The following is a 27,314-nucleotide window of genomic DNA, read 5'->3' as shown; positions in this document are numbered from 1 at the left end:
TGGGGTACACTTCTCAAGTCGGATCTTTATTGTGTGGGAAACAGTAGTCTCGTACACGTCTAACTTGTTGGTGCAATATGACAGACATCTACTCAGTACAGCAGTGCCTACAGTTAATATTTAATTTACGTTTACGAGCAAAAATAATAAAATGTTAAAAAGATAAATATTAGTTTCAGTGTAAAGCACAGCTCGCAGTTCCCTTGACTTGCAGCAGTAGAACTGTATTGCAACAGTCTCACATAAATATGCTTCATCTTACACTGGCTCTACGCTGATACACACACTAACTTCTTTTTTTTTTTTTTTTGTACAGCAGATACAGTGTCTATTCTGTCCTCGTGCAGCTCTGGGATCAGAGAAAGTGCAATTTTTAAAACAGCGGTGACACTAAACATCCAGGGCAACACGGACACACAGATGCATGGCAGGACAGCTGCGTGGATGTGCGAGAGCATGTGTGTGTGTTTGATATCAGGAGCACTGCAGAGGCTGGGTTACAGTTCATGGTTTCGTCAAGACTAAACAGAGAGAGGAGTGACATCGAAGGAAGTGACACAGACAGGAAATGAACACAGTGAGGCCAAACAGAGACGGTTGTTGACGTTGTTACTGGAGCTCTTTTACGACACACGGCACTGACGTCTCGCAGACCTTCAGTCTCGCACACAGACTGGACTTCGCAGGCCAGCGTATGCACTGGTCCTCACATGGCTACTGAAGCGTCCGACTCTTTAGGCCGGTTGCGTACTACATGTTCCAGCTGTCCGGAGTCTGACACGTCGTAGCTTGTCTTGTACTTGGCCAGGATCTTCATCAGAGGACGCAGCTTCAGCCACCACTGCTCCTTAGGAATCCTGTGACTGCAGACAGACAAATATCAGCACTGTGGTTCTGTGAATGTTTATAAAATATCTTCTGATGAACGGGGAGCAGTGAAAAGATCATTTCCCATCTGGACCATATGTGACACAAGAGTGGCTTTAAATTGTGAGTAGTGTGATACGTACACAAAGTCAGTCTCGTCCTTGAGCTGTACGACGGGCTGGAAGACCAGAGCCCTGCGACGCATCCCCAGCAGACAGCAGGAGTCCTCGGTGTTAGCGAACACTCGGCCTGCAGGGAAGCACCACAGCAGTCAGAGGTGGAAACACAGGAACGTACTTTAGCTGGTTGCAAACAAAAAGGCGGCATGGCTTTGACATTTGACAGTGGGTGTGAGAGGGTGTATACAGTGATGATGACATTTCATCTAGCTCGTGGCTAACCTCAAGAAAACACTAACTAGAACAGTCCTGTGTGGATTGACAGGGGGACTACGGTGCAGTGGAACTAATCTAAAATCTAAACACAAAAAGCAACTGAGGCCACATAAAGCATCGTAGACAGACAAGAAAATGTGGGGCAAGCAGGAAAATGTGCCCATTATTCATACAGCCCATGGTCATAGATTCCATTCTTACAATTTCAAAATGACTACAGAACTGGCAATTGTGCAGCATGGTGACTACTGCTATATAACAGAGGGGAGACTACGACACACACACAGACTGGTAGCAGCGCTAACCAGTCCTAGCTGTGCTCTACAGGTGCCTAGACTGTATGGATGGGTCTACGATATGGCAGAATAATGGAAAAGACAAGACAGGGACATGGAGCTAAATATAAAGATGGAGATGGTCATGGAGCCAGCAACAAAAAGAGATTTACCTTCATCTTATGTCATCCATGTGTAAAGAAAATAGAGATAAAAAACAAAGAGTTTTAACTTTAACTGTAACCGTTACACACATGCACTGTGTTTAAACATATCACTCACAGCTGTTAGTGTTATCCATCCCTCAGTACATTCAAGTCAATTTCTCATTAAATAGTTACGCTGACGGATGTAAATGATCAATAAATAATTTCCTCTGAGAGGATAAAAATACATCAAGTGACAGTGACTCCATGACAGATCCGGGTAAGGGTCTGCTTCACAACGCTCACGCTTCTGTAGGGAGGGAGGATCGACTACCACAGGTCATTTCACTCGTACAGAAGTGGAACATTAACCTTACCGTGTCTGAACGTCTCCACCAGCTTTTTGGTGACCCACTGCATCGCCTTGGCAGAGATCTTGGTCCCAAAGTTACGGTCAAACGGAGACGGTGCGCCACCCTTTCAAAGGAATCAGAATGGTGCATTTTATAACATTTTGTTTCAAACACAAAAATTATGAGGGTGGTGAATGGACCTGAATTTGTATAGTGCCTTTCTAATCTTCCGACCACTCAAAGCGCTTTTACACTACATGCTGCACTCACACGCACTCACACACTGATGGCCACTGGAAGCATTTTGGGGTTCAGGGTCTTGCCCAAGAAGACGTCAACATGCAGATGGGAGGAGCCGGTAACAGACCACGTATCTTGTGATTAGTGGATGACCCACAGCTGCCCCACATGTTTGGCATGTCTCCCCTGTGTGCTGTGTATTTAGTTTTGCTGTGGCCTGACTCATTTCTTTAAGACTTTATGTCTTCAAGGGACTCTATGCACAATTCAGAGGGGACATGTTGTCTAGACACGTTCCTCAACAAGTGGAGGAGCCAGCAGCCAGCAGCTAATGATGCTAACTCCATAAACAGCGCTCAACTGCAAAAGTGCAGAGCTAACAGCTTCACTTGTGATGACACCGTCCAGATATCAGTTAGGGGAACCTCCATATGAGCTCAGTGAAAAGCAGCGGCAATGTGCTCACCAGTGATACACACATCTACTAGAGTGAAGCTCGAATACAAGACAGGGAAGGAGCGTGACTTCATTCTAGGGCTGGGCAATGAAACGTTCTCGAAACAGGATCGCAATAAAACAGCGTGTGATGCAGCATAAGTTAACAGACAACTGTCAATCTGCAGTGCTGGGGATGCTCGTCATCGTTCACCACCTTTTTTCACTGCAAAGTTTGTGCTGAGGCGAGTGAGCCGAGGTGAGGAGGAATTTAAAGTAGCGTGGATGTAACGAAAAGAGGGGGAAATGAGTGGAAGTGAGGAGCAAAGCGGCCGTGAAGCTGAAGAACAAAACGGACGAAATTGTGGATAAAAAAGGTCACACAACGTCAATAATTTGGAAGTAGTTTGGCTGCTTGAAAGGTGACGACGCACGGACAAAGACGAGCTGCAAAATATGTCATCGGTTGGTGCCAACCAGGAAGGGACACACAACAAACCTTTTCCATCACCTAACAAGGTGGCATCCCAGCGACTATACTGAGAGCATGAAAATCTGGGCCAAAACTGCTCCACCAACACGGGATCAAAAGCCGAGCACTTATGCTGCTGTGGGCAGTGCTCGCGGGGCTGCACCCGAACTGCAATCAATAGTGTCCTCTTTTGCCACCGTAACCTCGTATGAGAAGCAAGCAGAGATATAACAGATACAGTGTTAAACTTTCTAGCCAAAGACAGGTTCAAGAAATTAACTGAAGTGCTAGACTGCAGGTACGAGTTCCCAGACAGAAAATATTTTTCTCAAACTGCTCTGCCCCAGCTTTACGACGAGCACCATGGGAAGCTGGAAAATCATTTGGCTTCTTCAGGTGTCAGATATTATTAGGACACTTTCCAAACTTGCAGCATTGTCAAAGTATATATCGTGGTAAATAAATGGTGACAGAAAGATGAATCTGCATTAAAAGGCTCAGACCAGATTCAAACCCCAAGCACCAGCACACCCACCAAACTTTCTTTAATAACATTTAAATGCATGTATTTGTTCAAGTTGTTATTTGTGCTGTTTAATCCAATTCTACTTTCATTTCTTCTGTATCCCTTCACTTGCTGCTGGCACAACCCAATTATCCCTTGGGGATCATCAAAGTTCTGTTTGATCCTGTTTTATCTGCGCTAATCTCAAGACACACAAAGCCGAAATACAACAAAGCCCGTCCGTGTAAAATGGGGATATGCATATTCATGATACAAATATAGAAAATTGTTTATAAATCTTCCTTAGCCTGGATTAACTGTTACCCCTGACACTGCTTCAGACTGGATCACTCCCATTTAGTCAGTGTGAAGTGGGAGCCAGTGTGGTTGTGCCTACCTGCTGCATGTGTCCCAGCACATTCTTCCTGGAGTCAAACACGCCCTTCCCTTCTTCAGAGTACAGCTGGTAGATGAAGTCTGTGGTGTAGTTTTCATTACAGTTCTCATTCCTATACACACACAGTAAAAGAAAACTGAGTGAGGAAAGGAAATGTTACTGCAACAGACGTGCACTTTAGGACCTGTAGGTACATGTAAACTCAGATGAGTCCATGTTATAGTCACGTCAACATGAGAACACTGCAAAATGTCAGCTGTCAAACTCATGACATCAGCACTGACCTGTTGACTACACAAGCAGCTTAAAATCAAACAGTGAGGGCTGGAAATACTGGATCATACACGCTGCTTCACAAACACTGCAGCAGCACACCAGTTATGTGTCTGAATGTATGCTTGTTTTTCCCATTACATAATCACCAAAGGATGTAGCCTTAAAATAGTGCTGTGTGACTGGTGTAATTAAAGCAGCATTACCTGAGGACCAGTCCTCTTTGAATGCTGGTCTTCATTTTCTCTGTCAAATGCTCGACATTGGCCTGCAGGAACAAATTGAAAGTTAGTGACCTGACCAGCAGATGGCGCTGAATGCACCAAAGTGAGAGTGAATACTGAGACATAGAGTTGAGGAATCAGAGAGGAGACACATTCTAATATATGTTACCTGCAGGTCTCTGATGTCAAACGGCTCCTCGTAGATGTACGCAGCATCAGCTCCGGCAGCCAGGCCTCCTACACTGGCCAGGTAGCCGCAGTAGCCTCCCATGGTCTCAATGATGAACACGCGCCTCTTGGTTCCGCTTGCCGACTGCTTAATGCGGTCACAAGTCTAACACATGCATAGAAGCTCACAATGTCAGTATACATTAGGCGATGATTACAAGCTAAGCATTATTAGACATGTATGTGAGATACCTCCAGTTATATGCCGTGTTTAATATATCAAAATGTCTGAGAACCAAACCAGCAAGGTTAGAAGTGTGTCGATTAGAAGTCATGTGCTGTTAAAGTAACAGTAAATACATTCCACATAGAAAACAACAGCATCACACACTTCAAGGCCAGCATGCTTATTTCTCATTTTGCACAAGAGACAGCTTTTTTACATTTAAACAATTCAGGCACATTCAGGCTAAAATGCTGCTTTCAACAGTTAGACTGGAGGCCTGCATCAGGGTGAGAAGATGAGAGAGCACATCGTATGGTAAACTTCAGATATCTTTTACAATTCAAATGTTACACACTTGGTTAGAATTATTTAGAGAGGGGAAAGTCTCCTCTGCTTGATCTTTGTTCTGAAAGTCCAGTGCTGATAGTCAGTTTGATATCAGGTGACTGTGATGTGAGTAGAGAGTGCACAGAGTCTCAGATGCTACAGCTGTGTTAAAGGGGCATTCCAGTGATTTAGCATTAAACTCAGGGACTCACGATAGACAGATTCAAGAAAGATTGGTCAGAATCAAAGCCACACAGGCCGGGATATTCTGACTTGTAGTCCCTAGTTTGGGTCACGTTCCAAAACCCTGAATCCTACGTTTCCAATCATGTAACTTGCAACTTGCCTTCTAAGAGTGTTTTCACATCTAGTCCTTTTTAAACAAACCAAACTCAGTCCAAAAAGTGAACCAAAAAGTAGACCAACAGAAAAGAGACTCAGTTCTTGTAGTGTTCTCATTGTGTGCTCATGTAAGGAAGGACTCAGTTCTCTTTCTGGTCAACGTCAGCTCTGGTGGGGCCTCAGTTCTCTTCCTGTTCACACCACATATGATTTATACTGACATAGTTTTGGTTTTACTTTGACGTGGCACTGCAGTGTGGTTTTGAAGCCCCTCGCTTTCAGATGAACTTCAAGTTGGAGGAAAGAAAACCTGTTGCTGTTTGATGTACTCTACATTCCACATCTGGAGACGTGCAGTGTCGTCCATGGACCAAACTACTCTTCGTCCTGTGTCCTTGCAAGCATTACAGATAGACATGGTTTCGTCTATGTTTTTCAAGCGTCCCAGTGCAACAGCATGTGATCTAGAGGGCTCAATACAAAAAGCAAAGAGCAAAGTGAACTGCACCATGGATTTGGAGCAAACCCTACAAGGTGGTCCTAGTTTGGTTTGCTTCAGAGGGGTCTGAGTCCTCCTGGAGTGTTCACATATGCACAAAAATGCTGAGTCACCACTTTGAGTCTGTTTAGAGGGCTGAAAAGGACCAAGTATGAAAACACCAGAAAAACCCCTGCCTCTTAAACCTCATATCTGCAGTCAATGTTAAAAATTGGTGGATTGCCCCTTTAAAATTTAACAGCTATTCAGCTTTAAGGTTCAAGTTAATCCTACAGGTTAATGTTAGAGCTACAGTTAGGGTAAGATTTAAGTTGGGGAAGTCTTTAGAGCTGCAGACTCTACTCATGTAACACTTTACTGCTCATCTGCTCCTGCAGCCAGTTTGTTGAGTATGAGCACTGGACCGTTAACTCCACTGATACTTGATATCATGTGTTAATTTCATCCTCCGTGCATTAAGCACCCCAAACAATGCGGTTAAAGCTGTGCTAGCGGCAGTCCGACAGTCTTACCTCCACGATGGCATTGAGGGCCGTGTCTGCCCCGATACTTAGATCTGTGCCCGGCACATTGTTACTTATGGTTGCAGGCAGCATACACATCGGGATGCAAAACTCCTCATAGGCAGCACGCGCCTCATACAGCTGCAGCAGACTCTCAAAGGCCTGAAGCGGCAGTATATGACAACGCATTAGAGGACGGCCGCTGAGAGAGAGGGGTGAGTCTCTCTCAGTGTGCAAGAGCGTATCCTGCCATTCCGGCTCGTTCCGTGTGATAGCGGCAATGGCTTCCCTTTGGCAGAAAGGACGAGAGGACCGAAGTGTGAGTGGAGACATGGAGAGGAGAGTGAAGGAGGGGAAATAAGGAGCATGGAAGGAGGAGAAGACACTGAAGGAGTGGCAGAGGAGAGCCACGAGACGGAGAAGGAAGATGATGGAACAGAGGGAAGAAACAGGAAAGATGTGAAAGGAAAAGATGGGACAGATCTGTGCGTTTGTGAGCCTCAGCAGCTCAGGGCGGCCATTTCTGCTGCGGAAAGTTATATGCAGGCAAGACAAGCACCGATCGAGTCTGCGTACACAGAGGAGGATGATGATGAAGATGGTGGCAAAGATTCAGGCTCAGAGATGTTAATTTGTTTACATTTGCGCTGCTTCTTTATGTTCATTCAGTTATCATGATGCTTCAAACAAAACCAGAGCTTTGACTTTTTAAATATTTGCATAGAAAACATCACATTTACATGATGTCACTGAATCAAGTTAGTGTGGAAGCTCGATTATCGATTCGAGCAGATACACACGATGCAGTGCATGTTAGCTGTGCTACAGTGTTAGTTTATAGCTGCATGTGTGAGCATCAACATCAAACCTGCACGCTGTTAACCACTCATCTTGTTGTTAATGATGTGGGAGGACACAAACACACAGACAGAGAGAAAGGCAGGCAGAGCAAACATGGCGGTCACGACACTCGTGCACCTCGCAGCATGCCTCCATGTTGTCGACCACATACTCACCTGATGCGGAAGGGAGGGACGCTACTCTGTAATGTGCCATTACATTTACCAGTCATGCTTCACAGTACAGACGGGACTCAATTCGTCTGTCTGGCTGAAAGTTTGATTCCAGATGTGGCTAACAGATGCCACGTTCACCAAATTTCCCCCAAATGACAGGCTGGAAAATACGTGGTGTGACTGGTAAAATGAGCGAGTGAGCGGTTTCTCCCTTCTTGATTTGCTGGCTGCGTGAGCATAAGCAAGTCTGAGTGTGTCTGCTTACGTGTGTGCTTTATATCTGTCCGTGTGTTGCTGACATCTACTATTCTGGTTGCCAGCCTCCATCACTTACAGTAGTGATGGCGTTCAGAGCCGTGTCAGCGCCAATGCTGAGGTCTGAGCCCGGCACATTGTTGGAGACAGTGGCTGGGACCATGACCATGGGCACACAGAACTCGTCATATTTCCCGCGCGCCGTTAACAATTCCAGCAGTGACAGGAAGGCCTGCAGGGCAGAGCCAAGGGGCTTTAGTGTTGGCGGGGGGGGAGCTTTGGTGGGTTGCTTTGGTTGGGAGGTGCTACTTGCCACAAAGGAAGGGTAAGACAAAAGTGAAGGGGTGCCAAGGGGAGGAGCCAGGTCTATCACAACGGACAGCAGCGAAACAGACAGGTACCACTCCACATACAACACATCATCTCTCTCTCACACATTCATACACACACATAAAACTCATTTACTTGCATTTATCACAGGAATATAAAGCTGGTGAGCGTCTAAACGGGAGTGCGTGAAATGGCTGGAAAGAAGCAGGGGCTCTGTTTCTAATCAAAACCAAATCATCATGTTATTTATATTCAGGTTACAGTGCTGCTTCACTTTTCATCTCAATAAGGCATCAAATTAAGAATCCTACTCTCTCTATAGTGATATATTCAAAGTACAGAAAATCAACTTAATGCTACAGTTCCTGCTGTTCTGGGTTTTGACAGAGAAATGACTTTGAAGCATGATTATGTGCGTGATTATGTAAGGAGCCATATGGTGGTGTGCTGACATGTAATGGGATAAGACTAATGGGAAGGATCAACATCACAGTGTTCACTATCATATACTGTACATATGGACATCTGACAATATTATTAAAATGCTTCAACAGTTACTTTGTCTTTTTTAAGTCAATGATCGTTCATAAAATGGTGCCAAATATGAAACATAGCATTAGCACTACTGTCATGAGTTTTAAAAAGCTTATGAAAAGCACAAATTAGACAAGAAAATAGTTTAAAACATACCTCGAATCCACCGACAATTAGCAGCGCGTTAATGTTGTGCTTTCTCATCTGCTCAGCAATTTTCTCAACATGCTTTGCAGGAAGCGTTCTGGAAAAAAGGGAAAACAAAATTGTTGTTAAATTTATCTATCCATGAAATATGAACAGTTTCAGTTGGTGGAAAAACATTTATACAGATTCAAAGTACTGAGCTGTGAATTTGGCCTTTAAGGGTACACAATGCAGGAATTGTCAGCTGCTGTGTGTAAACAGTATCACCAAGGAAACAGATAAGAGATGCAGGCATTTCGCCTCCTTATATTTCTTTTCTTTCATCAGTGTGACTGCAATTTTTGAAGCTTCCTCTTGGCTGCGTACTGCTTATGGTCAGGCACCGGGCTGATCCCTTTTGAGGCCCTGATCACACAGGATGTGTTTTAGCAGCTGGGGGCACATTTTTGTAATTGACTTTAATGAGAATGAAGCTTTTCGCATCATGACGTGCCTCGTGTTTCTGCGCTCTAGGTGCCTGGCGTTTTTTCCAAAGCACTCTGAATGCCTCAAGTTGAAGAAACAGCTGGCAATCATTGGAGGAGAAACTGGTGGTAGTGGTTGCTGGATACCCAGAGCTATACGGCCCGACAATAGACAGCAGGTTGTCAAACTGCCCTGAGTCATCCTAAAATATGCCTGGAAACGTCCATCATGGATGCAAAGCTCCCGGACCAACTGGTGGTACTCCCCATGATCCAGCCTCTTTTTTAAGGGTCTCATGTACCCACACAGATCTCTGTTTATCTGCTGACAGCCTCCCACCCTCAACCAGAGCTACAGACAGTACCCTCTGCCTGCTCATTTTAGGAACTAGATACTGATTACTGTCAAACAACTAAAATAAATAAACAGTACAATGACTACACGGGAATGTTAGAAGGTGGGGTGGTTGCTTGGCAACAATAAAAAGGCGCAGCAGGCCAGGAACGCCCTGACCACAGCAAAATAATATGAAAATACAGGCAGAGAGCAGAGTGTGTGGATAAACACACTGCCACACACTGAGAGTGGGTCGTAAGTGATGATTCAGAGGGATTACTTCTGAATGAGTCTTTACATTGTTTTTCGGAAACGCCTGCATAGTTTACCTTTAAAGCTGAAATCTGTAACTTCCCACCTGTTTCCATAATCCAGAGTCTTCAATATTTCTCCACTTAGTAGTATGACTTTTAACTAATAATTTAAAACGTTATGGACTGGACAGTTTTAATGTCAAACTGTTGCTGCTCAGTTAAAGATAACAGATCAAGACTTTACCTTTTGGTTCCCAACAGAGAGCCACCCTGTCCTGTCCATCCTCCGACATCAGCCCATTTAATCTCCTTAATCTGAAGGGAAAAACAACAGCAACACATGCAATTTTACTCCATCACGATTATAGTACATTCTCCTTTCAGCATTCAAATGTATGAATCCTCTGCTCTATATTCTTGTTGGTCTATTTACCAAAAACCTAACCACACCCAGAACTTCCTGTGTTCACAACCATTCTGTATTATCAGACACATGCTCGTAGAGTCTCAGCAGAGGTGCCGCCAGAAATCTTTCACAGGAGGCCACTGGAAATCTTGGCGCGGCACACCAAAACCATAAGGTGTAAATGAATTTCAGGAATTCCATTTAAGTATATAGGCCAGAAAAAAACTGTCACTATGGAGAGTAAAAGAATCACATACTGTTTTTCTTTGTTTTCTTTCTTTCTTTTCTTTCTTTTCTTCTTTTCTTTACAGTTAATGCAACTAATTATCTGATGTGCACAGACCAATAACAGAACAGTCAATATTTGTCCAATTTTCAAGGTATCCCATTTAAAAATGGTTATGCATCAGGGTGGCCATGGCTGCCCCTGACCACCCATTGGGAGCGCCACTGGGTCACAGTGCCAAGATCATTAAAAAGAGAGATAATTTTCTGTACACTGACAAAATCTTAGATATAACAGAGGAACTGGAGCAGTGAAAAAGTGGAGGTGTGTAGCAGAGAGTCCCAGAGCACTGAAGTACAGAAATCCATTACTCCCGCTGGTCTAATCTTCTTAGGGTCAGCTGGCGCAGTGTGAGTTTAACAGACCAGGGCGCACACACTTGATGTTTAACTAACCAGTGATTTTGGAGACTTTTTGATGAGGATAAATGATCACATCATTTGTTAAGTGCTGTTCTTTAAAAGAGCCAACAATGGACTGAGAGAACTCGAGACTTTCACTTGGACAAAAGGTCATGGGAGGAGAGAGGAGAGGAGTGTGAAACCAGTTCTACCAGTGCAGCGTCTCAAATTACAGCCCATTCTCACACTGAACAGGTTCCACTTGGAGACTCAGATATCTACTGTCAGACTGGTAACTCTGAAGCTCTGTACATTGTGTTGCCCTCTATCAGTTTATTGTGCTACTGCATCAACGTTGGTTGAGCAGGGCCGAGGAGGGAGAGACAACGTGGGAAATTGGTTTACATTAATCTGAGCAGATAATCCCCTGGGTCTCCCCGATTATACTTCAGACATGGACCTAACAGTGATTGCGAATAATTCTCTGGGTTATTGGTTAAAAAATGAAAGTAGTGCACACTGTATTTCACTGAACTATTAGTGTAGATTATTTGATGATTACATTTATAACATTAAGTCTCCTTAACGTGACAACGTTCCCGCAAGATTTTTCATTTAAAGGAGTGACATTGTAAAGTGGTGAATACATGCAACAGTAGAGTGACATAGTACCCACCTGTCCTTTGTAGAATCCCTCAAACCCATCACTGACAGCAAACATCTTGTGCCCCTCAGAGATACCCACTCTTACAGCAGAACGGACGGCAGCATTCATGCCCGCAGCGGGGGCACCGACATTCAACACCGCCACATTGAAGTTGCTCTGAGGGCAGAAAACACACATGACTTATTTAATCATTACGTTTAATAAAGGGTCCGTGTTGCAGCTGTTGAAGGACAGTTGATCGAGCTCTGCAGAGTGAATCAATAAATGCTTGCTGCTCTGCTCTCAGCGACACGCTGCGCCTACAGTGGTCATTATCACAGATGTGCGGGGAGCCAAACCCCGAGGCGAGCTCCACAGCATGGAGTCCGCCATGCTGTCTCTACACTTCACTGATCTTCAGTCTGAGCTGCCTCCTTTGGAGCCACAGCAGCAGGCTGCCACAGCTCCTGGCAGGGTTGAACAAGTCATCCCTTAGCGGGGAGCCAGGTGTCATCTGATCTCACTGAACCACCTGGGCTCCGTATGAAGCACATCGCTACAACTATAGGCTACACAGCAGGCAGGTAAAAACAGTTTATTATTCTGTGGAAGCCATAATCACAGGTCACCTTATTTTGCACTTAACAGTTGGACACAGCTGACACTATGTCTCATGGATGCCAGCGTGACTCGCATATTTTAATGCACCTGCTTTCAGAGAATGCTCACACTGCTCTGCTGGGCAAAACCACACATTTACAGGGACACTTGACTCAATATATGAGCCTTGTTTTGCCAGGAATTACCTCTAAAAATAGCAGCACAGTGCACCACGACTGCAGTAGCTGAGTCATTATTTGTAGGCACATCCTTGGGACAGTGTGATAAAAAATTAAACATTTCAGTGGCTTGGTGAGGCCAACTGAGCTCTCTAAAAACCTCTTGCACTCCAGGCAGGTTGTGGACTGCTACTGTATGTGTGAAAACAACCCCTGCTTCGTGTGTGTGTCTCTGGGTGTGTGAGCAAACAGAGCTGACAACACTGTCACCATCAAATGTCCCAGGGGAAATGTCAAGATGTCGTGAGGTGACTCACAATTGGCAGTTCGGATTCTGGTTTACGATGAGCCAGCAGTTTGTATGTCCTCAGGTTGTTTTCAAAACTCCTGCAGTAAAACATGGCACATGCAATATTGTTAGAACAACAGCGTGAGACATTTTCAGCACCACGTCAATGAAAATGCACAATATGGGGTCAAAACTGAGGATTGTAATTTGAATTGTCTGCATCATTATTATTTCTAACTGCTCACAGACTGTATCTTGTGTACAAACAATAGACAGGTGGTGTTCTTAATAGCAACATCATCCACTTTCTCTACTACACCTGTCTACAGTAAGCAACATCAAACTGTAAATCCCCCAAAAAATCCCGGCAGGCCATCAGTCATACCTGCCACGAAGCCTCACAGCCTCCTCAAACCGTTTCCCGTCCATGGCCCTCTGCACCTCTTGAGTCTGAGGAAGAGAGAGGAGTATTTTCACTGTTCAAACACTTCCTGTTTGTGTAAAAGCAGAGGCACTTAGTTGAATTCATACCAGCTGAGATTAAATATCTGTAGGCATTTAAAGTAAGGTCTTTGAAGTTTCTATTATGAGCGTAACAAGTGCTGCATGTACTGTAGGACTGCCTTTCTAGTTTAAAGAGACAGAACAATACAGAGATGTCATCATCTGTTCCAACAGAGAACAAAGTGTTGTAATGTGTGACCTTGTTTCAACCTGTAACACAATTGTATTCCTTGAACCACTTCATAAAATCCGAAAATAGAAGAAAACTGCGGCAAGATTTTCCCTTGAGTTCTGTCAAAACTCAAACATGGCACGCGAGTACAACAATAAAGCCTCTTTGTGTGTTTCTATAGAGATGGGTTGCCATTACATCATCATCCAGCAGGCAGTCGTCGCCAACCCGGCCAAATGCCTCAGATAATCATTAACCAGACACAACTGCCTCTCAAACAATACGACTCTCTTGTGAACATTAGCGCCACTTCAGGCCCAATGGGCTGTGCTGTTTGTCATCCTTGTTTAATGCTCCTCCAACTCGTCCCCCTTGACTCCACCGCTCCGAGTCCAGCAGAGTCATTTTCCAGAGTATGTGCTTTGCAGTTTCTTTCTCTGCACCTTCCATACGTTTGTAAAGACGTGTTTTCGTGTGTGTGTTAAATGTGCGGCAGTCTTGGCCTGTTTCCAGCCCAGTCCAGTTCTTACCATCTGTACGCACTCCATCAGAGGCAGGCGCACCGACTGGTTACCGCACAGAGAGACAACACAGGCTGGCGTGTTCGCTGTGGTTTCCAGAAGGGCAAGAACAGCCTCCACGCCCATACGACTGGCCTGTGTAAGCAAACACACACAGATTAAAACTGCATCATCCTCAATATCAAAACATTCTTTGTTTCTCCTGTACACATGTTTCTCTTCACCAACACATTCTTCCCCAAATCTAAGGATTGTGACACAAAAGTGGAGAAAATTTTCTCATCTTTTCTTTTTCTTTGCCTCATTCTTTAATTGGTTTTTGGTAAACATGAGGAGATTTGTCACTCACTGTTTGTGATGCTGTGCTTCATGTGCTCAGCCATAAATCTGTTAATGTGCTTAACCTAAAACCTAAGGCCATTTCTCCTCAGACACACACAGGATTAAACAGGAAGTGCTCTGGACAACTGGACTATTCTGACCAAAATACCTCAAACAGAGCACACGGTGTACAACAGGTTTAAAGCGTGAACACTTGAAGAATTTCTTCTATAAATGTTGCAGCTTGTAAAAGGTCAAGCATGTGAACTGTAGTCAGATAAATCACATTTGAGCACCACCTTTTTCAGTTGTTCTCAATGAAAAGAGAGCGTACGCAGCTGTCTGGAGAAAAGATGGTTCCCCATCATCTTTTTATCAGAGTGCTTTGATTTCACTGTGCAGCATCTGCGAGCGCTTCTACTTGGAAATCTCTGAACTTTACAGAAGGGCACCGGTGTCGTCACTGACACTTCTTTACTGTCATTCCTAACTGTATGCGGGGGCGATCGCTCTGAGACAACAAGGGAGGCTGAACTTCCCCTAAATTTTCACAGAAGAAATCGTCAAATATGCACTATTGAATTTACATTAAAATAAGAATTTACATTGCATTAAACATGTGCTAGGATACGTTTCACATCATGTCTATGATGTTCAAACATCAGCTTTTTATCACCAGTTTTCAAATGCGACCTCCCTGTCATACATTCTCGTGTCAGCACGGTGGACGCGGAGCCTCCAAGCATTCCTATGAGACAGCGCTGAGCAGGTTTTTTTCATGCAGCAAAGCGAGACGGTCATTGGATAAATGCGACAAAATCGTCACTTCCAGGGAGGCTCAGCTTCCCTGGGACCTAATGGAGCGGTAGAGGACGCTCGGTGTATGCATGATGATTGGAGGAATTGTCTAAAAAGCTGAACCCCTTTTGTGATTGACAGCGCTTCGCACTTCGAGCTCAGTCCCATGATATTTGCGAGTGGAGTCTTCTGACAGAGTGCCGTCCGGAGGTCCTTATTTCCAGAAGTGATACAGCTCATTTTCACCATTAAACCCATCTGAAAATCTTTGAGGTGTGTTTTTTTTGGTCCTATGGCATGAGTGTGGTTGAAAAACAGCTTCAATTAAATGTTCCTTTAATAGGTTATGTCAGTCAGAAACTATCCCAACAAATACAGAAAAGCTTTGTGGGAGATCGGCTGGACACTGAATATTTCTGGTGACAGTTGTGCTTTTATCACTGTGTGTGTTGTCAGGGTATATGCAGGAATCCTGAGGTTAATTTCAATACCTTTATGACTTTTTTAAGACCGTGCGCCGTCGCGTGATGTCGCACAGGTACGTGCACGGCCCCGGGTGGCAGTCCAAGTATGCCTACCTACACATCGTTGTTTGTAATAGTCACGAGGAGGAAAATAAATTATATATTCATGGATACTTTTTGTCAAAGCTTGAATGCCAAGAAAATTTAATACTTCATAAAATCGCGATTAAGACTTTTTAATGCTTTTTAAGGGCCTTAATTTTCTGACATTTGATTTATCAACTTATTATACTTTTTAAGACCCTGCAGACACCCTGGTTGTAAGCTTGTTGTTAGCAGTGTCGTCAACCTTCTGTTAACGTAGCATTATGTAAGCACCTAGCTAATGTTGCCGTCAAGATATTGTCAAAGAAACAAAACCCACGTGCAGCGCTTCTTTAAAAAAGCCGCGCTTAGGAACATCATGTCTTGTATAGATCTAAAGAAAATCCAAAGTGCGTCGTCCCTGCTAGGAATTTTTTGAAAACCCCTCGTACAATAACTCTTTTGTCCATTATTGATAAGTAATAAAAAGTCATTTGAAAGAAACAAAAACGCCCCCGGCATTAGGATGCAGTGCTCCTCTGCACCCTGCCAGTGCTTTTCTGCCAGAGAAAAACGCTATGCGGGCACATGCATTTGCTATTCTAAAATCAATGAAATCAATTTTCTATTATGGCTGCATCTAATGATTATATTCTTAATTAACTGACTTGTCTAAAAGATATCACAAAATAGTCATAAATGTAGGGATAGACCGATATGGATTTTTTAGGGCTGATGCCGATTTTCTTCCATCACCCTTAGCCGATGATCGATTATGGACTGCCGATTTTCTTGAGCCAATATTTGGGGCCGATACTGCTTTTGCTCCCTCAATTTACATCAAAAAAATGACACAATGATAACAAATATTACAGGTCTCAAGTTTAAAATAAGAAACATTTATTGAACAGTAAAAAATACTAAAACAAGATGGAAAGTTGAGGTAGAACAGGTAGAATATTATTATTATTATACATTCAAATAAAAAAGAGAGTTCAGTGCTCTTAAATCTTCCAGTAATGTCTTTATAAAATAAACAAATATTTAAGCTGAAGCATAAATAAAACAACAACTACTGTACACAGTAGGATTCGCTGCATGTGCGCTGCAGGGTCTTCCGGCAACACAGAGCTGCCCGTGGATGCCTGTCTGTAAATCATGCCAGGGAAAAATAAATCCGCGAACCCACGCGCGTATCGGCCAATGCCGATACAAGTAAAAAAACCTCAAATATTGGCCCGATATATCGGCCGGCCGATGTATCGGTCTATCCTTACATAAATGCCCGACTACAATTTCCACAGTCTGCGATGATCTATTTAGATAGCATGTTTTAGTCCATCGTAAGTCCAAATCACAAAAAAATTCCCTTCGCTGTCATATGTGATAAAGAAAAGTACTAAATCCTGATATCTGACTAGCTGGAACCAGCACATATTTGGTATTTTGCTTGACAAAGGACTAACATGAATAACTGAATCATCAAAAAGTAGTGGACCTACCAGGATGCGGTCAAAAGCAGATGGCGTCCCTCCTCGCTGCACGTGCCCCAGGATTGTCACTCGTGTGTCGAAACCCAAGCACTTGACAACAAGCTAGGAGGATACAATGCACGGGTCTTAGCAAGTACTGAAGCATTATACTCTGGTATTACTCTAATAGGAAATGTTATTGAAAATGTATCTGATGTATCCTCAATGTGAAATGGTGCCAATTTATCTCATGCATATTAGTACAACATCTAAGTGCAAAACTCTGTCCAAACGGATCCAAACGTACATACATGACATAAACAGGCACATCACACACCGAAACACAAACAGTAGAAAAGATGAAGAGAAGGGGAAACGGCAAAGCACAAGCAAGCCATTCTAATTTTTCAGTCATGTTAGCGGGGAGCTCTTAGCTGATACTGAACATCACAGAAGATCCCAAGCAGGAAGTCACACATCAAATGGAGAAACTCGGAGTGAACTGTACAAGAAAAACAAAATGTTTCCCTTCAGATGAAGAACAGTTAGTGCAAGGTCGCGGCATACAGTGATAATCTCTATGACGTATTTACAGTGTCAAATCATACCCATAGTAAATTAAAAAAAATACCCAAGACAACTATGTTTGAGGTAGTTAGAAAGTTGGACTTCACGAATGTTTGGGTGTTTGGGTGTGAGGTTTAGTGAGGGTATCTACTCAGTGTTTTACAGCCATAGTAGTATCGTGAAAGCCATCTTACCAAACTAGAGAATGTGTCTGATAGAGTGCTCCAGAAACACAGCAACAGAATCAAAGCCACACCAGGGCAGCAGTACAGGAGTAGAGGTCATACAGGAGGCAGTCCAAGCGGGCACTTGCCACACTTCAACACAGAGCTCTGTACTTACATTCTTGACATACTCAGTGGTAATGGGCTTGTTGTTACGATCAATCGCCCCTTCGGCTACAATTATGATATTCAGCCTTTTCATCACTGCCCGGTTCTACAAGGAGGGTTGGTGGAGAAACAACATGACAGAAAAACTGAGACTGCGGCTGTGACATGGGCTTTCAGAAGCACGGGGACCAGACGATGCGAGCAGCCGGGGAGCCGAGAAGACGACAGACGTCACTGGAGCTTGTGTTTGCACTCAGCAATATCCTGCCAACCTTATTGCCTGTCAGCACTGCATCATTGTGGTCTTAGCATGCAGCATTGTGGTTTCAAACCAGGAGCAAGATGGAGCTTTTTCTCCTCACTTACATTAGCATCCTGTTAGATCTGATGTTAACTATCATGGCAAACAAACTGTGAAAGAATCGTACTGCAGAACGTTTAGGCTTTTTGTGTTCCATCAGTCGGGTCTCCTTGCTTCTGGCTTCCCCTTCTTTACACTCAGGTACTCACATCCTTGACTAAACCAGAGGTTATAGGCTTCCCATGCCTGTCAATGGCTCCCTCTGCAACTATGATAATGTTCAGCCTTGTGCCCCTGGAACGGGTCTGAATCATAGAACAATGGCATGTGTCCACAGCAGAGAAAAACACAGGCAAAGACAGACAAAACACTTTCCTTCTCTGATTAAAAAAAGAATCAGGATTCTCTCCTTGGCAGAAAACTGAAAGGTTGTGCAGAATCATGTAAAACAAGACGACTCAGAGGCAATACACTGCATCAACACTGGTACTCTGCGGTTCGCTGGGTTTACTGTGGGGAACAAAAAGGATTGTGTTACCGCAGACAGTTTTTGACACATTTTCTCCTCCCAGCCGTCCTCTGGGGGCATCTCAGGGATCAACACCCAGTCTGCTCCGCAAGCCAGGGCGCTCACCAAGGCCAGGTAGCTGGGGTAAAACACACAGACAGAACACTGTGTATATAAACAGAGTTGATATGGTCTCTATCTTAGGAATGATGATTTTAGTTTTGATATTAGGTTCACCATAAGCATTCTTACCCACAGTGTCTGCCCATGACTTCTAACACAAACGTTCTCTGGTGACTGGAAGATCAGAACAGAAAATTCGGCTTAGCAGTGCGTTTGATTAATACAGCACAACACTGACATATTCAAGGACAGACATTTGAAAGATGATGCTGAATGTAGCCTAAACATGGTGATATGTTTGATATGCAATTGCATGATATGGAAGCAGTGGAGCCTATGTTTTATTTTTACTTTATATACACTGATATTCTGCTTAGAGCGTAAATTTGTTAAACAACCACGGCATTTTCAAGCAGTATTTACAAAATATCCTATTTAGGACTTCAAATGAACTTTGCATGACTTTTATTTGCCAGTTTAGGATGTGCTTCCGCTCTTGTCCTCAGAAACTATAACAGCAATAAATACATAAACAAATACAGCTGCTCTATCTCCCCCCTCACCTCTGTGCGGTTGTCATAATTGCGTCCACCACCTCGATGATTCTGTGCAGAGCAGAGTCGGTGCCGATTGTCATGTCAGTGCCGCAGAAGTCGTTATCGATGGAGCCGACCATCCCCACGATGTGAAGGGCTGAATACTTCTGAACGGCATCGGCTTCGATCAAACCTGAAAGGATCAGGAAGTTAAGGTTGAACCAGTGCCTGCTCTGTTTTCAAATGTATCCCTACAGTAATTTCGGGCAGGGTCCTCCCACAGCTTGTTGTCAAAATATGACAGCGTGAGCAGCATTGGAAACTGCTGAGATAAGAGAAAATCCTGAACAGTTCTTCATCACTGATTTACAATACCAACCCCTTCACATTAAAGTGACTATTTGACTTACCGTAAAACTTCAGTTAATAGCCCCGGCTATTATTTACTTAAAATCACTGAAATCAACAGGCCTTTATTTGGGATAGGCCTTTAATTCCTGTCACATAAAACTGTTGCTCATAATATATTAAATTAATTTGATCTAGCTCCGACAGACAGCACATCACAGAGGACTAAGATACCTGGCACACCACTTTGTCCAGTTAAAACAGTTATCACAACTTCAAATATTTTTATGAAAAACCCTTTTTGATCTGAGGACCCTTACGGACTACAGGAATATGAATAATTTACAGGGTAATTGAGGAATGGACACATAATTTGAGGTAGCCAACAACCTGTTTTATACATCCGAAGAACATGTTTTTTATAGTTCTCTTCTTTAGTTTTATTTAATTAGTTTCAAAACATGGACTCCAATAACGTTGCAAAAAATCCTGAGTGAATATTGTAGCTCTCAAACCAGGCAATGTGACTGTAAAAAAATATGTAAGCTACATCTTCTGTAACATAACATTTTTTTTAAGATTATTTTTGTGGGCTTTTTGCCTTTTATGACAGGACAGTGAGTGAAATGAGGAGACAGAGAGAGAGAGTGGGGACTGACATGCAGCAAAGGGCTGTGAGCCGGATTCGAACCCGCGGCCGCTGCAGCAAGGCAATGCCTCTGTACATGGGGTGCCGGCACTATCCACTACGTGACCGACGCCCCTAAACATAACATTTTAATACATTCAACACATATTGTATGCATTTAAACAGTGCAAATTCTGTACAGTACAGAGCATTTCTCCATACTGCAATGCCATTAGCGACCGATGACGTTGTGATCACAAGTTTGTGATTTTCTGGAGGGACTGTCTAATTGAGACCGGCGTTAATTTGTCAAAATGTGTAGCCGCACTGGGCTAGTAAAGGGACCAGGCTTTTAATTGAAGTTTCGTGGTAAGCATGTTTTTGCGTGCTGTCAAGATTTTAAGGTGACTAAATTTGTATGTATTTAATCTGGCAATATCAGATACATATCCTGACTTTACAAAAGGTTGTATTCATCAACTCAGTAATAAAAGTTAATGGGGAACATCGGCTCATCTGAAAGAGTGTGAAAAAGACGTCACATCTGGGCTCGTCTCGACTTAAGCCATCCTAAATTTACTGACAGAAGAGGCAGGAGTTCATAAAAAAAGCAGACAGAATGAGAACGGAAAAAAACAGTAGTGGAGAGCTAATACAGAATGTTCTAGTGGAGAGTAAGGGAGGATGTGGGGTGTGCAAAATATCCAACCTACGAACAGAAATGTCTGCCAATACTGTGAAGTGTTACAGTGAGTCTGTATGGAAAATAAATCTGTAAGGGAACAATGTGGTTTGGAACAAAACCACATGCAGTTACTGCAGGGTTTTCAGAACAGTGAGCACATCCTACATTAAAAAACAGAATGAGGGTAAAAGAGGAAGTTTTTACTGAGTCTTTTCTCAGTACCTTGCTCCACCAGCTCCGTCAGCAGCCCGCTCCACTCCTCCCTGAACAGGTTAGCTCCCGTCAGACTGCCATCTCCACCGATCACGCACAGGTTGGTGATGCCTTGCTGCACCAGGTTGTGAGCTGCCTTCAGGCGTCCCTCATGGGTGCGAAACTCTTTACAGCGGGCACTGCCGATAACAGTCCCACCCTGATGACGACAGGTGTGAACCAGTCACCTCAGTCACTCAGCTTCCTTTTTTTTTACATCTCGGTTCTGTGTACTTAGTACAGCATTGTGTTCAGTGTCCTGTTTGAGGACATGACAAGAGTAAACACTGCTGATAAACACACACACACAATGGCTGCTGGGATGTTCGGAGACAACCTCTCTAACCACAGAACAACCTTATCTTGTAGCCACATGACCTGCATGTCCGTCTTGAGTGCCCTAATGCGTTAGATATGTGGAATGCTGCCTTCAATAATTACTCACCACTTGTAGCATGCTGGAGACACTTTCCCATGTGGCTTCCTTTATGTTCTCTCCACCGTCCACCATGCCCTGATATCCCTGAAAAAAAGAGAACATGTTTCTTGATACATACATACCAGAGATTTCCAAACATTTTGCTAACAGTTGGAGTGATGTGGACCATCTGTAGATCATTATCACTCAGAATTAAATAATGCCATAACAGAGAGGAGTATAAATTTAATTTAATTTGGCTGGTTTAAAGTTTGTCTGACCACACACAGTGTTCTCTAGGAGCATATGGGAGAACACACAGAGTACAGTGGTACCTGAGTGGGAGGGGAGTTTCATACCAGGCATCTGTTAAAGCCTCAAGTCAGTTACGTAACGACACACTGAGCGGAGAGGTCCATGACATGCACAGATTGCACAGAAGGGATCACAGGCTGAGCAAGCAGAGCACGGGCCCTCACCAAAGCTCCTCTAACATCTGCTATGTGATAATAAACATCCCTGTGTTCCTCGATGTAGACTGAAATCCTACTGCTGTTGATATTCAGCGGTATAGTGCAGCCATCCCTTCATGGAATTGATTTTGAATACTCGCTATTGCTTCCAATATCTAGAGTGCATGTGCTAGATAGCAAAAAATAGTTTAATAATTACACATTAACCTTCTGCTTTATGCAGAAAATAAATTATGTTTTCCTACTTTGGGTCCGTTTCTAATAAAGCATAAAATAAGCCACGAACAGTGGCAAAAATCACAAACCAGGAGCTCACCTCGTGTATGAAATAAACTTTTGCTCCCACATATAACCCCATTCGAACCACGGCACGCACAGCAGCATTCATCCCTGAGGAAAAACAACACAAAAAAGTGATTTTAACAATAAAACAAAGTTTGTGCAACACTGCAGTGATGAACAGGGTAGATAAATGAACTTTAAAGAGGGGAAACATGTGATACAGCTGGAGGAAACCACTGTAAAATCCTGATTTGCATGGCTGTTCCACAGTTGCTGTGTGGATATTAATTTTATCTCTGCCACAACTGCAGCAGTAAAACCCCTTTCTTTAAGTACGTGTGAGACAATGTGTGTAAGTGTGTGTGTAATTGTAGGGTTTCTATGTTTATACTCCTATCTATTGCTTGGCTCTTTTTTCCCCTTCACTCCAGCACACTGCCATTTTTGGTCAGAAGGTTTCCCAGCCCCTCCTACAGCCTCGCAGTTATTTTGTGGTTAGTCCAAGTGTACTCAGTAACCATTAAGGTACTGCTGTGTGACTCGACTGCCAAAGCCAAGTTAGCTTCAACACATACAGTGGGAATAATGGGTAACACTTTACCCACAGTGGGCAGTCAGAGACTTGGCTGACTGGGGGAGATAAAAACAACAGAAGAAAGGACTGGGTTTCCTTTCTGTGCACAAACCGGTGAACACTGCAGATCTAATGGCAGTGCTGTTACCAAGCAACACAAAGGGTTAGGCTGGTGGGGCAGTGGAGACGACAGCAGTGGAAGTGAGGAGCAGTGGAAAGTATTTGGTGAATTATAGTGAGAAGTAAAAACCCTTCAGAGATGTGTGTTTTTTTTCTCACATTCCTACACTCACAGACCCAAAAAAGCACTCATAACCATTAGAAGCAGGGGACCAACTAGTCATCGTACTGTCCACTGTAACTGCCCTCAACTTCCTGTCTCATTTCATAACTATTTCAAATGTACGGCCTGGTTTAATCACAGTGAAAGAGGACGGAAGAAACAGACAAAGAAAGTGAGACCAGACAAATATAAAATGTAAATATTATTGAAGAAACATATCATTCATATTTCTTGTCATGCTGTGAGGTGTTTATCAGAGCTGAAAGTCATCACGTGTGTCCCCCTCATTCTGCATAACTGAAGCTTTCTTGTGCAAACTGAGTGAAAAGACCAAGCCAAGGCAACACAATGCCCTCTGACACTGACATTCAGTTCCTGTCATGCATGCCGCTGCCTCTTTGCTGTGCTCTGGGGCCAGCTCCGTGTGTTTTTTTTCCGTTGTGTATACGTTCATGTGTGTGCCAACAGCAAACTCTAATTCTAAAGCCAAAGAGGCTTCATTTCCCCTGAGCCGAGGAGAGCTATAATGTGGATAACTTGGCTGGCGATTTCAGTTGCATTTAGAGAACTGCAGTGGTGCTTCCTGTTAGAAGGGAAGGGAAGGGCAGAAAGTCAAGAGTGCAAGCTAAACAAAACAGGGTGACTTCTGAGACACCCTTTTTAAAGAAGACCTTTGGACATGTCACAGCAGGGAAAGCACAGGTGTAAATAATAAACTTATTTATGGCTGAATTCCATTTAGTTGCTTTGGTTTGTCTATTGTGCATGCAGGCTAACTGTCACGGCTCACCTTGACACTTAGATGGATATTCCTGTTATCACATGTCAAAATGTCTGCTGTAAAAATGGACCATTAGAAGGCATTACAGGCAGACTTTAAACTATAATCATTCTGCAGTTATCTGCTACCAACCATAAAAAAAATCAAATCAATCAATCAATTTTTCACTCTGTTGTCATACACACAGGCCCAAAATACACACACATGCACAAACGGTACTTATACATGAATTAAATGTGGAGATGTCAGAGTGAGCGGGGCTGCCCATGGACAGGGGTTCGGTGCCTTGCTCAGGAGGTGAAGGGGCACCTCTCCAGTTACCAATCAACACTCCAAATTTAGTGCGGATGGGAACTTGAGCCGGCAACCCTCTGGTTCCCAACCCAGGTCCCTATAGACTGGGCTACATGTGGTTTACATTTATCTTTTGATTAAAAGAAAATAAAATAAAATTATATGCTTTCAATGTCAGTTTTCTCTGCGGTATCAAAAATGCTGTCAAATAGATATTTCTCAAGGTGTTTTATCAAAGTCAGAAATTCCAGTATCCTCACAACACTATTAAATTGTGTTTTGCTGCATCATATATGTAAAAGTCAGTGTTAAATTTAGTTCATTTAATTACATAATCATGGTATGACTGATCAGAAGATGTACAGAGGAAGTCCTTAACCAAAAGCATGTGCTATAATCGAAGTGTCACGTGTGACAGTGTTGTAAATTCTGATGTAGTTGTTCATCATTGTGTTGCAGTAGTCATTCTGAATACAATAAACTACTGCTTTATGCTTAACTTATAGCACTGTATTACTCATTACATAACTCATTTCATTACTGTGTGAATGCACACGATGTTTCTGTTGGATGAAGAGAGGCTGAGCTGGTGTTTCCTCTATGATGTAAGCCTGAGTGGGAGAGACGTATGCGCAGCTCATCACGTACGCAGGATACAGGCATCCACCGCTGGCCCTCAGCGTGACTGCTGCCTAACCACAGCATCATGTCCTCTCTTACAGGACACATGTTAGGGATGCCTTTACAGTCTCTATGCGTGTTCCTGCTTGTCACGTCGACCACTTAGTTAGGCCATTCTTCAAGCCGCAGTGCAGTGGCCTGCTCCTCTATAGCGGTCACTGCTGCGTCCAAATTAATTAAACCGGGTTAATTAAATGGTAACATGAGCCTGTGTGTTACACAGCGCTAATAAATTGAATGTGAATATTTAAAGACGACACATCTCGAGCTTGGCAGCTCTTTAAAGTGCTGTCACCGTGTGTAGCGACGGACATGCCAGGAAACCGGTGCCAGAGGATGCTGCTGTTAGCCGGCTAGCAAGATGAGACATGTTAGCATGCTAACCGGCGGGCTTCCTGAATGAATGGTCGTTAACGTTACTTCACTAATCAACTGTTATGCAATTAGCTGCTGCGCAAAGCTCTGGACACTGTCACAATTACACGACACTTCACGGGCATCTCACGGTAGAAGAGGTGTATTTCCGCCCTCTATAGGCCCGCTCACACTGACACAGATCAAGTGTCACTCCACACTTTACCTTGAGCATCTCCTCCGCTCGTCAGCACCGCGATGGCTTTCCCCGCTCCCGACAGGTTCTCAAAGAAGATCTTCTTGCTGTCCGGCTGCGCCATTTTCCCCGCGGCTCCGTATATATCCCGGTCCAAGTCGATAAAATGACACAGCGGGCCCGCAGCAGTTTTAAAATTGAGCTAAAACGATGAAGGGCAACTCTCGTCCGCCTCCTCTACCTATTTATGCCCACTATGCTCTCTTTCTCCTTCCTCCTGTTCCGCATCTATTCGCTGATTTGCATAGACCGACCGGGAAGAGTGATTGACGTTCCAGTGAGCCAATCAGATCTCGATTTAAGAGCGCTTCCTTGAATTTTAAACCAATGGGGTGAAGCGTGGATGGCATGTGGGCGGGGCAGACAGTATGAGGACGCCTGTGTGGATCAGTTCTCAGAGATGTTACTGAGGGTAAACCCGACCAAACTAGCTATTTTATTGTTTTATTTTTTGCAAAATCATTGTTAATTTAGACGGAAATTTGTCTCCTGGAAGCAGAACACAGCACGGAACAGTCTGACTCAGGAACACTGTCACAATGTGGTGGCCTATGTGTGACATCTTTCACTGACAGTGCTGCAATGTGGCAGACAAGTGGCATCAAATTAAATAGAATATCCACATTAGTATCATTATTATGGCTGTTATAATTACACCAGTGACACCGGGCATATTAATAAACCTCCTGCAAACTGCATCTTCCTACTCTGCACCTTGGACATGGAACAACCTCCAAAAAGATCTAAAATTAAAAACACATATCTATCAATGAATTTAAGGGCATCATAAAGAATGAGACACGTGCTTGTTTTTCATGAGAGGCCACTGTGTTTGAAAAGTTGTTGTTTTATTGTGGATTTTTGTATTATATGTTGTATTTGTTGCATTTAAATGTGTTTAAATGTGTGATCTGCTGCCTCCTGGTTAGATAAAGGTTAAATAAATAAATAAAAAACATATTTTTATACTATTTATTTACTATTTATTGCTGTTTTACTGAACTTCATATAGTATTGTTGAAAAATTTCAGAGTCAACTGCAAAGATCTTTCAAATCAAGCCTCATTATACCCCTCATACTGTTCATTTATTCTGCTGTACATTGCGCATCATGAGAGACTGTAGGAAAATACATATGAAACAAATACAATTTTCATATTTCAAAAGCGAGCCATAAGAATTGTGAACACAACCTCACACAGACAACCAACAAACTCATTATTTATTAAACTAAAAACTCTTAAATTTGAAGATTTGGTCGACTTTAAACCAGCTCAAATTATGTACAGAGAAGAAATAACAATTATTATTATAAACCACTAGTGATGACCAACACCAAACTACATTGTGTTTTCATTTAAAGGAGAGAGTTTATGGAATAGTTGTAGTGAGGAACTGAAAACATGTAGAACATTATTAATGTATTGGCCAAATATGAAACTGGATGATCAGACTGTAATACTGACGTAGAAGACCAGGGTACAGGAGCTTAAAGTGTGTAAGGTGTGTTGTATTTTGTCTCTGTTTGCCTGTTTTGGTGTTGATTGCTTCAAATGATATGTTGTTAAAAG

The 27,314-nt window shown here is 43.2% G+C and overlaps 1 protein-coding gene across 5 annotated transcripts; it reads right to left on the bottom strand.

Annotated features, from left to right (window-relative positions):
* Positions 1 to 25,962, bottom strand: pfkpa (phosphofructokinase, platelet a). Of its 5 annotated transcripts, XM_078162529.1 has the most exons (23): positions 25,714 to 25,962; positions 22,555 to 22,628; positions 21,793 to 21,870; positions 21,318 to 21,507; positions 19,462 to 19,627; positions 19,028 to 19,072; positions 18,806 to 18,914; positions 17,977 to 18,072; positions 17,098 to 17,190; positions 13,938 to 14,063; positions 13,117 to 13,181; positions 12,760 to 12,829; positions 11,694 to 11,840; positions 10,229 to 10,299; positions 8,939 to 9,026; positions 7,998 to 8,150; positions 6,657 to 6,809; positions 4,752 to 4,916; positions 4,565 to 4,626; positions 4,086 to 4,197; positions 2,061 to 2,160; positions 1,011 to 1,116; positions 1 to 863 (listed from the first exon to the last, which is right to left on the bottom strand). In XM_078162529.1, exons 1-23 carry the CDS (start codon positions 25,805 to 25,807, stop codon positions 707 to 709), a joined length of 2,520 nt encoding a protein of 839 aa, XP_078018655.1. In that variant the 5' UTR covers positions 25,808 to 25,962; the 3' UTR covers positions 1 to 706. The 5 variants fall into 5 exon arrangements, with proteins under 5 accessions (XP_078018655.1, XP_033494165.1, XP_033494163.1 ...); XM_033638274.2 differs by lacking the exons at positions 6,657 to 6,809; positions 17,977 to 18,072 and adding an exon at positions 18,477 to 18,572; XM_033638272.2 differs by lacking the exons at positions 7,998 to 8,150; positions 17,977 to 18,072 and adding an exon at positions 18,477 to 18,572.
* Positions 25,963 to 27,314: the final 1,352 nt, after the last annotated feature.

Source organism: Epinephelus lanceolatus, chromosome 20 (assembly GCF_041903045.1).
Source record: "Epinephelus lanceolatus isolate andai-2023 chromosome 20, ASM4190304v1, whole genome shotgun sequence".
Taxonomy (NCBI): domain Eukaryota; kingdom Metazoa; phylum Chordata; class Actinopteri; order Perciformes; family Serranidae; genus Epinephelus; species Epinephelus lanceolatus.
Note: the sequence above shows the minus strand (reverse complement) of the source record. Positions and strands in the feature narration are given on the sequence as shown.

What these genes read in the sequence shown, in the direction of transcription:
- pfkpa (XM_078162529.1), bottom strand. Translation starts at nt 25,807, where the DNA reads ATGGCGCAGCCGGACAGCAAGAAGATCTTCTTTGAGAACCTGTCGGGA. An exon ending in CAAAGAGGACTGGTCCTCAG is followed by an intron (nt 4,198 to 4,564) that starts GTAATGCTGCTT and finishes GTGTGTGTATAG; the next exon opens with GAATGAGAACTGTAATGAAA. An exon ending in TGCTGGGACACATGCAGCAG is followed by an intron (nt 2,161 to 4,085) that starts GTAGGCACAACC and finishes TTCCTTTGAAAG; the next exon opens with GGTGGCGCACCGTCTCCGTT.